Here is a 15,597-nt window from a genome sequence, read left to right as displayed (position 1 = left end):
TCCGGAAGCTGTGCCCCACTGGCAACCACCCAGGCCGGCCAGGAACTGGGAGTAAGTTCAGCTGCAGGCGCGGGAGCCCAAGATTCAGCCCTGCCAAGGCTCTGGCTCTCGGCCCAATTCACAGCCTCCCCGGCCGGGCAGAGCCCACACAGTCTAGCCAGCCTTGCTCAAATGCCCAGCACGACCCCCCTGCAGGACACCAGGAAGGCCAGGGAGCCCCAGCGTGGGCAAAGCCTGGCAGGCACCCAGTGCAGGGTGAAGGAGCAGGAATCAAGGTGCCCAGAACTACCACCCCCAGGCACCTGGACACCCCCTTGCCATCCCTGCCTCCCCGCCTTCCCCAACAGAGCAGGAGCTGGGTGGACAGACAGAGCCCACGGTACCTTGGAGTCAGCTGTCCAGCACCCACCTCTCCAGGGGAGGAGCTGCTGCTCAGAGAGGGCAGATGAGGGCCACAGTGTGGAGCCATGGCCCTGAACAAGAGGAAAGACTAGGAGATGCTCACACACACATGGACACAAACACACTTACACACTCACACTCACACACTCACACAGTCACACTCACTGACCACACACACACACTCACTGACCACACACACACACACTCATAGACTACATACACTCACACTCACAGACCATGAACACTCACAGACCACACACACACACTGACCACACACACACTCATAGACTACACACTCACACACTCACAGAACATGAACACTCACAGACTACACACACACACTGACCACACACACACTCATAGACCACACACTCACACACTCGCAGACCATGAACACTCACAGACCAGACACACACACACTGACCACACACACTCACAGATCACACAATCACACTCACAGACCATGAACACTCACAGACCACACACACACTCATAGACCACACACTCACACACACTCACAGACCATACACACACACTGACCACACACACTCACAGACCACACACACACACTGACCACACACATACACACTCACACTGGCCACACACACTCACAGGCCATATGCACACAGACAAGTCACACACATGCTTGCATGCATATACAACCTCACACACACAAGCACACAAGCTCACAAAATTACACAGTCACTCCCATTGACATGCATGCACACACAGCCACACAAACACGTGTACAGGGTGTGCCCAGAATCATGCTCATTTGGCTGCACACAAAGACGTGCTCACCAGGGGATTGCCCTGCCACAGAGGCAGGGGGGGATGGGGGGATGGGGGGGGATATTATCCATGGTGGTGGAAAATGGGCACTGGTGGAGGGATGGGTATCTGATCATTGTATAATCAAACCCAAGCACAAAAAATTGTAAATCTACAACTGTACCTCATGGTGTTTCACTAATAAAAAAAAAAGAAAAAAAAAGACGTGCTCACATGCACCCTCTGTGCACGCATACACCACACTTATGTATGCATGTACACACGCCTGCGCAGGGTGGCAATGGCACAGACACAATCTGATACGCACATGCCAGCTCACACAGGTTCCATTGCAGCCAGACACAAGAGCCTGTTGTTCTACAAGCTTCCGGCAGAGGGCGCCGCCAACTCACACAGGAGGCGAGCGGCCGGTGACTGCGAGGTGGAGCTGGGTGACTGATCTAGGCACGCTGGAGCACTGGGAGCAGAGTCCCATCGAAGTCCCAGTCTCCCCGCCTTCCTTCCAAACTCATGCACTGTCAAGCTCCTCCCTGGGAAGCCAGAGTGGTTTGCAAACATGTTGATCCTGCAAAATCCTCCCTGGGCAAGACCAGGCACAGGCTCATGCCAAGGCCTCCAGGGCTGGTGTCACCTCCAGACCAAGCGTGTTTCCTGGTGGGGGCTGTGACTAACCAGGTGAACCTTTGGAGCTGGGCTCCATCTGAGCCCAGGTAATGCTGAGCACTGTCCTGGTGTCCCTATCTCTCTGGAAGCGCTTGTCCTTGATACAAAGGCCCAAATCCAGCCCAGCTCACACAGATGAGCTAGCAAGGTTTGCTGAATTATAGGGCTATTGGCTAGTTTGGTTTTGCATCACCTCTATCAGCATCTCCATCTAGTAACACACACATAATCTCGGGAGGGGGGACCCATACAGGCGGACACAAGCACTCCTAGAGACACACACACACACACACACACACGCATGCACACACGCATGCATGCACACACATGCGCACATGCGGGGTCAACATCACCAGCCCCGATACCTGCTCCCATCCAGAAGAATCTGGGCCAGACCCAGCCCCTCTGACACTTCCTGTCCCTCTGCCCACGCCCTCCCCGCTCAGCCTCGCCTCCCACCTCCCCAACAGGTCCTGCAGGTGCTCTCCCTCAGAGCACTGGCCATGTGTGGCAGGAGTACAGGAGATGATTTCTTCAACGCCTACATCCTGTCCAGCCCAGGGCAGGGACCGGCCATCCCACTGCCCCGCCCAGGGCCTGCAGCACTTAACAGGACTGTGTGTGTTGCTCACTTTTATTTTACAAAAATCAGGACAGTCCCAAGAGCCTTGGAGCAAGGGAGGTAGGATGGGCCACTGCAGTTCAGGTGGGCTGTGCAGGGAAGGGGGCTCCAGAGAGTGAAGTCAGGACCTCAGCTCCTAGTCCACAGTAAGAAAGCCAGCAGGACCTTTCCTGCATGGTAGGTCAGTTTCCTCGACAATTCAGCGGCCAGTCTCACCTCTAAAGTCGCAAGTTCCTGAACACCAGTCAGGTCTCTGGGTCGGAGGCCTGAAGTCCAGGGTCGTGGCGGTTGACCTGGAGGCCGGCCTGCACTCTGAGGCATGAGCTGTGTCCTGGGGCCCTGGCCTCCATCACAGGGGCTCAGCTGAGCCTGGCCCCTTTTAAGCAAGAAGGCAGGAAGGGCACTCGGGAGGCAGAACCTGCCTCGAGGGGTGAGTCCGGCACCATTGGGCTGCCCAGTAGAAGACTCCAGTCCTTCAGGAGCAGGGCTCAAGCTTGGAAGGGCATGTCTTCCCCCAAACCAGGATCTTTGGGGTGAACCCTGTGGCCTGATCTCCATGGACCCGGCCTGAGTGCAGTGGGCGGGGCCTTGCGCCATGGGTGGGACTTATGCCATGGATGGGACCTTCTTCCACGGGCGGGGCGTGGCCCTGTGGGCGGGGCCTTACACCATGAGTGGGCCTTTGTGCCATGGGTGTAGCCTTGCACTATGGGAGGGTCTTTACTGGAGTGGGGCCTTGGGCACGACCCTTGCACGGCGGGCGGGCGGGGCCTTGGTGTGGGCAGGGGCCTTGGTGTGGGCGTGGCCTTGTGCCGTGGGCGGGGCCTGCCCCCGTTCCACAGGTGCAGCCGCTGAGCTCTCAGACCCGCGCGGGCAACGGCTCCACGTTGAGCCAAATGCCATCCTCCGTGCGCAGGATCAGCTCAGGCTTCCGTCGCACCTTCCGCGTGCGGTCCACGCTCAGGCGGAAGCGCAGCAGGGTCAGCGCTACAGCGACGCGCATCTCAGCCAGGGCGAAGCTCTGTCCAATGCAGTTCCTGTAGGGGTGGGTGCCGTGAGCCGCTGGACCCGCAGGGCCTCACTCCCGGGACCTTGCGCCCTGCTTCTCCTGCCGCTCGCCCCGGGACGCAGGAGTTACCTGGGCCCTGCCGAGAAGGGCACGTAGGCCAGCGGAGAGCGCTGCTGCGGGGTGTCTGGGTCGAAGCGGTACGGGTTGAACACCTGGGCAGAGGCAGCTGCGGTGAGTCCAGCAGGACAGGGAATGGCAGTGGGAAGTGGTCACTGCCACCCCCCCCCCACACACACACAGGGCCTCTCTGCTGGTGCTTCCTGTCTCCAACTGACTTGTCTCTGCCCTGCGGGGGGAGAGGGGGCGGCTTGGCCCACTGCCCCTTTCTTGCCCAGCTGAAAGCTCACCTTGGAATCGGGCCACACTTTCGGATTGTGGTGGGTCCCATAGATGCTGACCAGGCAGATGATGCCTGTGGGGATGGGAGAGGGGGTCAGGGCAGAGTCTGGAAACTCCCTCGGTGTCCCAGGATAGAACCAGCTGCACCTTTGGGGATGATGCGGCCATCAGGGAGCCGGATGTCCTGGGTGCAGCGGCGCGAGACCAGCGTGACAGGTGGGAACTGGCGCAGGCTCTCCTTTATGCACATGGTGGTGAAGGGCAGCCGCGTCAGGTCATCCCTGCAGAGCGGGCAGCAGAGTGCAGGCTCAGCCCCCAGACTGCAGGCTTGCACATGTGTGCTCCTCTGTGTGGACACAGGTGTGTGCCTGTATATCCGTGCAGATGTTCTGTACCCACATACACATGTCTGCAAACACGTGCCCATGTGCGTGTGCAGGTGTTTGCATGCAGCCTCCGTGGGAACTGCAGAGCTGCACCATTCACTCTAGTCTGTCCCATCACGGTGCGTCCATGGAGGTCAATGGACAGCAGGATATGGACCCCATAGATACACATGTGTGAGCTGTACAGTTACACATGTGAGGGCTGCATAATTGCACATGTGTGGGCTGTGTAGTTACAAAAGTGTGGGCTGAGTAGTCACATAAGTGTGGGCTGTGTAGTTACACAAAGTTACACATATGTAGTTACATGTGTGTGGGCTGTGTAGTCACATGTGTGGGCTGTGTAGCCACACATGTTAGCCACCCTGGGCATCAGACTTTAAAACCAGTACTTCCCCCACCCCCTTGTCGAGCTCTTTTTTTTTTTTTTGCTTTTTTGGGTCACACCCAGCGATGCTCAGGGGTTACTCCTGGCTCTGCACTCAGGAGTTACTCCTGGTGGTGATGGGGGGACCATATGGGTGCTGGGAATCGAACCCAGGTCAGCCACGTGCAAGTCCAGCACCCTCCCCGCTGTCCTAGCCCCGGCTCCTCTCCGAGCTCTTTCCCCCGTGGAGGTGAGAGCCCAGAGCTAGAGCTCATGAGGTGGCCAGGGCCTTCTTCAGCAGCAGTCGTGAGAGAGAGAGGGACCACGGCATCCACCCACCCAAGACTTGGGGGCCGTGTATGGTCAGGCACTGGGGCCCACGCCCCGGCCCCCACTGACCATTCCAGCTCCTCCTGCTCCCGGTCCTTCATGATGTCCTGGATCTCCTCCCGGCACTTCTCTTGGTACTCTGGGTGCTTGGCCAAGTTGAACAGCACCCACGAGAGGCCACTGGACGTGGTGTCATGACCTGCAGGCACAGAGGTCCCAGGGCTGCTGACAGAGCGTGCAGACCCCAGGACCCTGGCCCCTCCCCCGCCTCGCCAGGTGCTCACCCTCGAACATGAAGGTGTCGGCCTCCGCCCTGATGTCCTCGTCGGACAGCTCCTTCCCGTCCTCATCCTGTGGGGGGGGGGGGCAGTGGACTACAATCAGAACTCCCCGCGGGTCAAGGGCACCCCACTGTCTCCCCTCCGGGGTTCGCTGTGGCCTCACCCTGGCCAGCAGCAGTACATCAATGAAGTCCAGGGTCTTGCCCTGCTTGGCCTGCAGCCAGGCCTCGGCGCCCTGGACGTTCAGCGCACGGCGCCGCTCCTGGATGACCTCGGTGGTGAAGTGGTGCACTGTGTCGCAGGCCTCACGGAAGCGGCGCCCGTCGGCCGTGCGGTAGTAGATGAAGTCCAGGTACTGATGGATGCGGTACTGCCTCCGCACGGCCAAGGAGCTCAGCTCGATGATGGCCGAGATGTAGTCGCTCTGCTTCCTGCCAGGGGCCGGGCATGAGCAGGGACGGGAGAGAGGCCGTGACACCCCCTGTGATGTTCAGCCCAGCCACGCCCACTCTCGAGCCAGACCTTTCCGCTGTCCTGTCCAGCCATGCCCAGCGAGCCTTGAGGCCAATTCTCAACCCCCCCATGGCCCTGCCCCGTGCCGGGCCCCACCCTCATGCACCAGCACCCTGCCCACACCTCCCGGCAGGTGACCTTCCCATCCCTGCTGCGGTTCTACCCACTCTGGGTCACAGACATGATGGCACCCACCACCACCCAGCACTGGGCAGAGGTGCAGCTTCAGGAGCCCCGCGCGCCCACCCGCTGCCACCTTCCGCCCGACATTCCAGCACACCTGTCTGAGGTCCCTCCCACCAGAGCTCCCTGCAGCTTCCTCCCTCCAGCCCCTGCCTCCCCTGGGGGCACACGCACTCCTGGCAGTCGCTGTTGTAGCTGAAGACGCATTTCTGTAGACTGTCCAGGGTCATGAGGCTCACGTGCTCGAACATGTCCAGGGAGGCCACTGAGCCCCCCACCAGGCGCCGCCACTTGGCCTGGAAGAGAGAGTGGTGGTGGGCAGGTCTGCGGCCATGGGCACGGGCAGCCGGGACCCGCCACCTCCGCAGCTCACGCACGTGCATGGTGTCGCTGCACTGGTTGAAGATCTTCATGTAGGGCTTCAGGATGTCAAAGTGGAAGGCAGGCGTCAGCATGCGGCGGTGCCGGCTCCACTTGTCCCCCTTACTCAACAGCAGCCCGTCCCCTGGAGCCCAAAGGCTGTGGTCAGGGAGCCCCCAGCCAGAGGGCTTGCCCAAAGCCTGCCAGTCCCTCACTCACCCAGCCAAGGCTTCAGGAACCCGTAGAAGAGGTCGTCCTTGGGGGCAATGGCCGCTGGAGAGAGACAGAAAAATGATGGAGAAAACACAGCTCAGCCCAGGCCCTGCGTGGGAGCCCCTGCTGCTGTGTGGATGCGACCCTGCTCCAGAGTGGCTTCCTAGTGGCCCGCTGCCAGGATTCCCCTCCCCCTCAGGCCTCCCCCAAGACCCCCCCACCCTGCTAAGACTGTCCCAGCTCACCCCCACTCTACCTCTCTCACCTCTTTCACATTTGCCACAGAATCCTGCGTACTTCGCCACGCCTCCAAATCATGTCCAGTCTGTGCACCCACCTCCAGTGACCTTTTTTACCCTCACCTCTGCAGCTCAGGTGGCCGCAGGACACTTCTCACCCTCTTCAGGACAGCCCTGCCATTGCCTCCAGGTCAGGCGGGTCTTCCTGCTCCCACGCCCGCAGCCTCGAGCACCAGCCCTTTCCCCAAGTCCTCAGCGGTCGGGGACCCTTTCCTGTACACCACCTCCTGCACACTCCATGCTGCGGTCTCACAGATCTGCCCCCACACCCTGAGTCACCAGCAGGAGGCTCTCAGAAACAAATTCTCTCCAATACGCAATGTCTTCCCACCACTGTGGAGTCGATCACCAACCAATCAAAAGGAGGTACTATGGTGGCCATGGATGTACTGGTGCTAAATAAGTTTTATTAAATAAATGAAAAACCTAAGAAGGGCTATGTGGCAGGACAAGATGGATAATGGATGGTGCATGGATGGATGGGTGGGTGAATGTGTGTATGTATGTATGGATGGATGGGTAGATGGATGGGTGGGTGGATGGATGGATGGATGGATGGATGGATGGATGGATAGATGTATGGGTGGATGAATGGATGGATGGGTGGATGGATGTGTAGGTGAATGTATGTATGTATCAATGGATGGATGCGTAGATGGATGAGTGGATGAATGGATGGATGGATGGGTGGATGGATGGGTATATGGGTGGATGGATGTGTAGGTGAATGTATGTATGTATGTATGTATCGATGGATGGATGGGTAGATGGATGGGTGGGTGGGTGGATGGATGGATGGATGGGTGGATGGATGGGTATATGGGTGGATGGATGTGTAGGTGAATGTATGTATGTATGTATGTATCGATGGATGGATGGGTAGATGGATGGGTGGGTGGATGGATGGATGGATGGATGGATGGATGGATGGATGGATGGATAGATGTATGGGTGGATGTATGGATGGATGGATGGATGGGTAGATGGATGGGTGGATGGATGGGTGGGTGGATGGATAGGTGAATGTATGTATGGATCGATGGATGGGTGGATGGATGGATGGATGGGTAGATTGGATGGATGGATGGATGGATGGATGGATGGATGGATGGATGGATGGATGGATAGGTGAATGTATGTATGTATGAATGGATGGATGGGTAGATGGATGGGTGAATGGATGGATGGGTGGATAGGTAGATGGATGGGTGGGTGAGTGGATGGATGCATGGATGGGTAGATGGATGTGTAAGTGGATGAATGGATAGTGCATGGATGGATGGATGATGGATGGATGGATGGGTAGATGTGTGGATGGGTGGATAGAGGAATGGATGGGTAGGTGAATAGATGGATAGATAGGTGAGTAGGTGGATGTGAGGGTGGGTGCATGGGTGGGTAGTGGATGAAAGAATATTTACTCATGGATGGATAGATCATTTCATGGATGCATAGATGGGTGGGCGGATAGACGAGTGAGTAGATGGAGGTATGAATGGATGGTTGAAGAATAAATAAATGAGTGTACTGATAGATGGATATATTGTTGCATGGATGCATGGGCGGGTGGATGGATGGTTGGGGGGTTGGATGGATAATGGATGGATGAGAGAGTGAGTATATTAACTCCCCTTCTATCTGCTGAAAAATTTAGGACAGAGCAATCAGGGGCCCTAGGAGGAAGTATGTGGAATTCAAGTAATGTCACTTTTACCCAAGACATGACTCAGACACCCACATACACTCCCCAGGAGTTGGTCAATCACTGACACAGTCATCGTCCACTCACTCTCCCATTCCACACATCTCCCCTGCCCCTTTCTGCACCCAGCCCATTCAGAGCAATGCTGGGGGCCCAGAGCAGGCTCAGCCACACGCCCCACTGGAGGAGCAGTGGGTGGAGTGAGAAAGGGAAGCAGAGGCACGCCAGGTAATTATCAAGAGGGTAAAAGGTGTGTCTAGTGCAAAGGGAGACAGAGAGAGAGTCATGCTGGAATCCAGGGCGGGCTTCTGGAGAGAAAGATGGAGATGCCCTGCCTTTGGGCTCTGGGCCACAGGCTTAGACCTACTGACATCTTTAGGACACTCAGTGCTGCCCCACCCACTCTGTGGCTCCCTCTGTCCCTAAGGAAAAACATGGCTCTTCCATTCTATGTACATGTCTCTAGATCCAGCACCCACTTGGCCCCCACCTCATCACCTGCCCACCCTCACACTTCATCATTCTCAATATCTCTTCCACCTGGATTCTCCTAGCTTTCTCCCACATCTGCTCCTTTGCACAGCAGGACCTTCCAATCCAGAACTCCTATGCATCCTTCAAAGCCCATATTCACATCTCTGGGCAGCCTTCTCCAAAGGCACTGTCCCAACAAACCCTATTCTCTCACCCTTCCTTCCTCTACTGCCTGCCAGCAGATTCTGGGCTGTTCTCCCATGATTATCTCCGCGAGTTGGGGTCACGTAGAGAAGGACATGAGATATGCAGAGGAGGAGGTTCTAAGCCCACAAAGGGCCCATTAGAAAGTTGCCAGCCACTGGGACAGAGCCATATCTGGGTCATGTTCTGGCCATGTCACTAATCGGTGGTGATAACTTGGGTGGGAATCCCTGTGCCTCTCTCTTTCCTAATCTCTCAAAAGAGGATGAAAACAAGTGTGCCTGCCTGGTGGAGTTCCTACATGAACTCAGCGAACCAGCCTTTGCCTAAGCCCCTGAAGTGCCAACTCACCTAAATGGTGCATCCATGGACCACAAACCAATCCACTGCTAGACTACCCTTCAATGGCTGTGCTAAGCCAGCTTCATTTTGGTAAACTCCTATTCAACCCTTAAAGCCCTACTCAAATGGCCCGTCTTCTGGATAGCCCAACTGCATAGAAACCCAGGTGGGATTAGAGAACGGAAGATTTCTTGTAGCTCAGAGGCCCAGTCTATCTACCTGAGGCCCCCAGCACTGGCTTGATGTAGTCAGGATGGACCAGAACCAGCAGCGGCAGGACAGGCCCCATCCACACGAGAATCACATGATGCATGTTGTCCAGCACCTTCTTCTCATCCTGAAGGCCCGATTCATTAGGGAGATACTGCAAGGGACAAGGGAGAAGCATGCGAGATGGCGGGCCCCACTCAGACTCTCTGCGAGAGCCGCGCGCCCCTGGCTCCTGCTCCCCCGTCTCACAGACGAGCACCAGAGAAGCATCGGGGCTCCCACCAGGCCTGAGTCAGAGCAGGTGATGGGGAAACACCAAGAGGCCAGTGGCTGTTGGTCCCTGCCTGCCCGAACCCAGCGCGTCGCTCAAGGGTCAGTCTCCACACGTGTCCAGAGTTTGGAGCTCACCCTGCACACAGAGCTCAGTTCCTGGACCCAGAACCGTCACCCACCACAGAACTGGAGTTCGAGCAGCTGCCCCTGACTAGCAGGACAAAGGACGATCATGTCCAAAGAGTGAGTGCTCAGAGCCACCCCCGGCAGCCGTGTGGGCAAGCCACGTCCTCCCACCTGCCTGTGCCTCCCTGGACGTGGCATCAAGACTTGGGTGGAGCTAGGAGCCTGGTAAGCTGCACCGTCCAGCTGCCATGCACTGGTGCTCAGTGGCAGCTGCCATGCGTGGACCAGGATGGCAGCGTCCAGCCAGCACCCATGATGCCGTCCAGATGCCACACTCAGGCGTGACGGTGTTAAGAGCCAGGAGAGGGCCGCCAGTCCTCCTGTGCACAGACAGGGCGGGGCTCCCCCAGGTCTCTTGGTGCTGGCACGAGGCAGGGTGGGCTTTGGAAAGCACCCCAGGAACTGGGGTTCTGCCCCCTGGGCTAAGGCCGCAGGGAGAGCCATGCAGGGGGCAGTGTCTCCAGCACCAAGTGGTGCTGGTGCTGGACAGGTCCCTGCCGCGTCTGCGAAGGCCATGACCAGGTAGGAGGTACCTGCCGGCATCTGGGGTGCATGTGGGCCGTGTGTAACAGGTGGGGATGATTCAGCAGAACCTTGGACAATGGAGTGAGTCCTTGGGCCCTGCTGTGTGATCTGGGTCAGCTGGTTGGCCTCTCTGGGTCTGTTCAAGGCTCTAGCTCAGGTCTGCGGCTGGGAAACCTGCAGCTCCTCCGCGGAGAAGGAAACCTGCCCACCGCAAAGCTATCCTCACACCCTGCCCGGGTGCCCCTCTCCTCTGCCCTCACGCACCATGCCCAGGTGCCCCAGCAGCCAGTTCCTCCGGGGGGGCTGGGGGAAGCAGCGCAGCTGGCGACAGGTGCGGTAGAAGCCGAGGCCACGCTGCAGGAGGCGCAGCAGCTGGCGGAAGAGCAGGAAGAGCAGGCCGAGGAGCAGCGCAGACACGGCGCCCAGACGGAAGGCCGTCTTCTCCAGGCCCAGGGCCCGCAGCAGCTCTTCAGTGATAGGCAGCATCCTGGGGGGACATGGCAGTGGGCTCCCCAACTGCAGCTGGGCTGGGGGCTGCCTGCAGGGCCTCAGTGCCCACCTCCGTACCAGCCTTCCTCCCAGCGGCCTCCTGTGCCCGGCCCACGGGAGGCAACGTGCCAATTCTGACTTGGCTGGGGCACTCAACACACAAGTGCTCCTCTGTCTGCTTCCAGAATATTCCACCCTCCAGAGCCATCACCTGGGCACCCCCGCCCTCCCAACCACCTCCACTTTCTGCCCGGGAGAGATCTGTTCTGGTCAGCAACGCTCTGTGGTACCCTGAACTCTTTGGGTTGTGGTGGGCAGGGAGGGGGTGTCACACCCAGAGGAGCTCAGAGCTCACTCTTGGCTCTGTGTTCACAGATCACTCCGGGCACAGGTTGGGGACCTTCTGGAGTGCCAGGGATTGAACCTGGGTCGGGTGCGTGCAAGGCAAACACCTCGTTTTCCCCTGTGCTCTCTCAGGCCCATGGTCTCCTGCATCCAGAAGGTGACAACACAGGCACTCACACACACACACACACACTTACACTCACACAGACTCACACACATACTCACACGCTTACACACACATACACACATGCTCACTCACACACATATGCTCGCTCACTCACACATATGCTCACTCTCACATACACACATATACACACATGCTCACACACATGCTCACACATATACACTCACAAGCTCACACACATATTCACACACATACACACACATGCTCACACATACACTCACACACACATTCTCACATAGGCTCACAGACGTGCTCACATACACTCACACATTAGTCACACACATTCACACACACCCATAACACAGTCCTGCACTCACACATTCACAACACAAACTCATACTTGCCCACACACATCCACACAGTTACACACATATCCGCACACTCCCACTCTCCCTACTGTGCCTCCTCCTCCAGGAAGCCGATGAAGCAGCAGCTCTGGCGGCAGTAGCCTGCCCGCCTCTGAGGACTGGGAGGCAGCCCAAGGTGTCCTGGTCCACGCCCAGGGTGGCTGGTTAGTCAGGTTGACCCAGCCCCTCCTCTGACTGTCTTTCAGCTGTGTGGGCTCCCGGAAGGAATGTGGACATGGGTCCTGCTCCCTGCCGGTGTAAGATGTGCTAGGGCCGCGCCCCCCTGGAGCCCCCTATCTTGTAGTGGTCTCCATGTCCAGTCCTGGTGCGCAGGGCGCACCCCCAGCATCTAAGTGAGGGAGAAGGCTGTGACGGTTTCGAGGAAGCACTGGGGCAGTGCCAGCTGGCAGTCTTGGCCCAAGATGGGCAGAAGCTTCCAGCCACTGGCCCTGTTCCGGGCCCAGAACTCCTGTGCCCTGCACCCAGGGATGCCCATGGCCGGAGGTGTCCGAGCTGGGTTCTGGAACACACTGGGGCCTCCCGGAGCAGTGTGCTTCAGGTCCCTCTCCCTGAGTGGCAGTCCACAGGCGACCCGAAGCCTGGAACCGCTCTGAAGCCAGCTGGGCAGCGCACCCCCCCCCCCCGCTCCCCCCCCCCCCCCCCCCCCCCCCCCCCCCCCGCCCCTCAGCCTCGGGTATGCAGGGAGCCGGGAAGACATCCCAGGGGTGGACCCTCGGGGCCTGTGTCTGCCCCAGGGGAGAAGGTGGCCCGACCCCCAGGCGCACGGTGCCACGCGGGGCGCGAACCTGCGCAGACCCCGCCCGAGGGCCCCACAAGACAGGGCGACCCGAGAACAGACCCCGCGCGCCCCGCACACCCCGCCCGCCCCGCGCTCCCCGCACACACCGCTCCCGCGCTCACCCCGGAGTCGGTGCGGCTCTGCTCCCCGCGCTCTGCCCCAGCCCCGCCGCCCTCGCTTTAACCCAGACAGCGCGCCCCGCCCGCTCTCGCCCGCCCCTGGGCGGGACCGACGTGCGACCTAGAGGAGACCCAGAGGATACCCAGCCTGGCACTGGGAACGGACAGGAGGGACCGCACTGGGGAGACCAGCCAGGATTCCCCCAAAGACCCGACCCCCCAGACGCCTGCTGGGCAGACCAGCCCAGATCCAGCTCAGCCCCGTTTAAAGCCCCTCCCTACCCTGGGCCCCCACGTGACCCGCAGCCTCACAGGGTCCCCCTTGGAAACCAGCTTCCTCCCGCCCTGAGCAGCTCCCCATCCCCCATGCCCCCCACGACCTCATCAGCCTTCCCACCTAGCACCCACCACCCTGCCCATGCCTTCTCTCCCAACCCAAGCCCCACGGTCACCTCACAGGGAACTCAAGGACCTTGCATAGACCAGATACCCTAGGGGGATGTGGGAGGGGAGGGACCCTCCAGGCTGTGGTGCAGCCCCTGGGGTCAGGCAGGAGCAGCAACAAGCCCTGAGTTCTGAGTTCCTGAGCCCCAAGAAAGGGAATCGGGGTTAGGGAACTCCTCCAGGTTTGACCATCCCAAAGCTCAGGATCAGTGGGAAGTGAAGTCCCAATACCCGTCTTGGCCGGGGGCAGCAGACACTGCAGCTGACTGGGAGCAGCCTTCAGTGTGTGGGCAAGAGGCATGCCGCCCTTGGCACACTGCAGTGCCAGCTTCACTCTTGGGCACTCCAAGCCCTGCCTGAGGTCCCGTGCCAGCCCCAGCACCACAGATGCTGCCAGGGGCCAGGAGCCCTGGCCCTGCCAGCTAAGCCTGTCACCAACTCCTGCGCAGACACTTCTCTGCCTCCAGCTGGCAGGCCCCACCTGGCCACTGAGGCCGGACTGTCCTGCAGGGGACCCTGGAGCAAGAGAGCCCATGCACAGCCCAGGCTGGGCATGGGAGACAGGCAGAGAATCGGCCCATTCATCCGGGCCCCAACGAGCTCCGAGGGTCTGCACGGGCCTGCATGTGTGCGGTCCAGGGTCTACCACTGGCACTGACAAGTGAGAAAAACAAAGATCAGCCCCTCCTGGGTCAGAATTCAGAGAGGGGAGCAGATACCCCACAGCGGGGAGGGGATGCGGCCTAGGCACAGCAGCAGAAGAGGACCCCACCATTGGAGGCTGATGGTCAGGTCCTAAGCTGAAACCTGAAGGACAAGAATTAGCATTGAGTCACATTGTGCAGCTTAAATACATATAATTTTGTGCGTCAATTATGACTCAGTAAAACTGGGGAGCCGAAATCAGCTTGAATGAGGGAGTCAGTGAGGAAATAAGCAGGTGAGTGTCAGGAACGAATAAGCAGGAACGAATGAATGCATGGATGAGTGAATGAATGAGGCTGTGAGTGAATGAGGTTGTGAGGAAGTGAATGAGTGGATGTGTGAGGGAATGCGTAAAGTCTGTAGGGAGTGAATGAATGAATGTGTGGATCAGTGAATGAGTGATGCACACCTCACAGACGTGCTCCATGGGCCCCGTCACTTCAGCTGCTCCTGAGAACGACCCGGTCTTCCAATGCAGGCTGTTCCTATGCACAAACGAAATGTAAATGTGTGCATATGTGTATGTATATGTGCGTGTATATGTGCCTCCAGGCACGCATGTAATAACCAACTCTCAGGAAGAGTTTGTGGTGATCCAGGAAGAGGTGTGGTGGGCTGGGCACCAGGACTCTGGGGGCCGAGTGCAGGCTATAGCCACATGTGCCCCCAAACCCCCACGGCCCTCAAACCAAAGGCTACTGAACTGTTTTGTGTGGTTTGAAGGGAAGCATGTGGGGAGGTGAGTGCCGAAGGGCGGGTAGGTATGCGCAGATGGTAGAGAGGGAGGAGAGGCTGAAATTTCAGAAGCCGTCTCCACACCGACAAACACCCCCCCCCCCGCCCCATCTCTCCCCAGGCCGAGCACTCGAGCCGGAGCTGGCTTCCCTGGAGGGCACGGACATATGAGCCTCCCTTGTGGGCCAGAGCCCCCACCTGCAGCGGGATGGGGGGGGCGTGAAGATGCAGATGATACAAATAATTCAGGCTGCACCCTTCAGAGGGAAGCAGGCAGGGAAAACATGTCAGGTGAAACCCAAACGTGGCAGGTTGGGTTTCAGCAGGACCTGGATGGGGCAGGACGGGGCCGGTGGCCGTCCCCAGGGAGGAGTGGAGGCCAGGAGAGGCGGCTGGGTACAGGGAAGGGCCTGGAGGGTCAGTGCGGTCAGCAGAGGGAACCGTGGGGGGCCTGTCCCGATGGGGTTGCAGGTGAAGTTTATTTGTGCTGTTTTAGTCTGGGGCCACACCCAACAGTGCCCAGGGGGTCAGACCTGGGTCCCCCACTCTCTCTGTTGCCCTGGTTGGTGTGTGTGGGGGGGGGGGATACATCCTTCAGTGCTTGGGTGTGGAGTGCAGACACAAAATGGGCATCAGGAGCAAACGGGCAAGTGTTGTTTCCATCCCATCGCCATGTCCCCTCTCCACACTCCGTC

General features: G+C 58.7%; 1 protein-coding gene across 1 annotated transcript; it reads right to left on the bottom strand.

Annotated features, from left to right (window-relative positions):
- Nucleotides 1-3,303: 3,303 nt before the first annotated feature.
- LOC130028565 (ultra-long-chain fatty acid omega-hydroxylase) lies at nt 3,304-13,036 on the bottom strand. The gene is made up of 13 exons (XM_056119285.1): nt 13,022-13,036; nt 11,000-11,222; nt 9,761-9,905; nt 6,527-6,580; nt 6,325-6,452; nt 6,122-6,243; nt 5,415-5,682; nt 5,255-5,321; nt 5,040-5,169; nt 4,035-4,168; nt 3,896-3,960; nt 3,618-3,700; nt 3,304-3,516 (listed from the first exon to the last, which is right to left on the bottom strand). Exons 2-13 carry the CDS (start codon nt 11,219-11,221, stop codon nt 3,339-3,341), a joined length of 1,596 nt encoding a protein of 531 aa, XP_055975260.1. The 5' UTR covers nt 11,222; nt 13,022-13,036; the 3' UTR covers nt 3,304-3,338.
- Between the last annotated feature and the right edge of the window lie 2,561 nt (nt 13,037-15,597).

Source organism: Sorex fumeus, unplaced genomic scaffold (assembly GCF_029834395.1).
Source record: "Sorex fumeus unplaced genomic scaffold, SorFum_2.1 ptg000041l, whole genome shotgun sequence".
NCBI classification, from domain to species: Eukaryota; Metazoa; Chordata; class Mammalia; order Eulipotyphla; family Soricidae; genus Sorex; species Sorex fumeus.
The sequence above is the reverse complement of the archived record's forward strand: the minus strand, read 5'-3'. Positions and strand labels throughout refer to the sequence as shown.

Excerpts from the sequence above, each read along its gene's own strand:
- LOC130028565 (XM_056119285.1), bottom strand. The coding sequence starts at position 11,221 with ATGCTGCCTATCACTGAAGAGCTGCTGCGGGCCCTGGGCCTGGAGAAG. Across the intron at positions 5,322-5,414 it reads ATGTACTGCTGCTGGCCAGG|GATGAGGACGGGAAGGAGCT; the intron begins GTGAGGCCACAG and ends CCCCCCCCACAG. Across the intron at positions 4,169-5,039 it reads GAGCAGGAGGAGCTGGAATG|GGATGACCTGACGCGGCTGC; the intron begins GTCAGTGGGGGC and ends CCCGCTCTGCAG.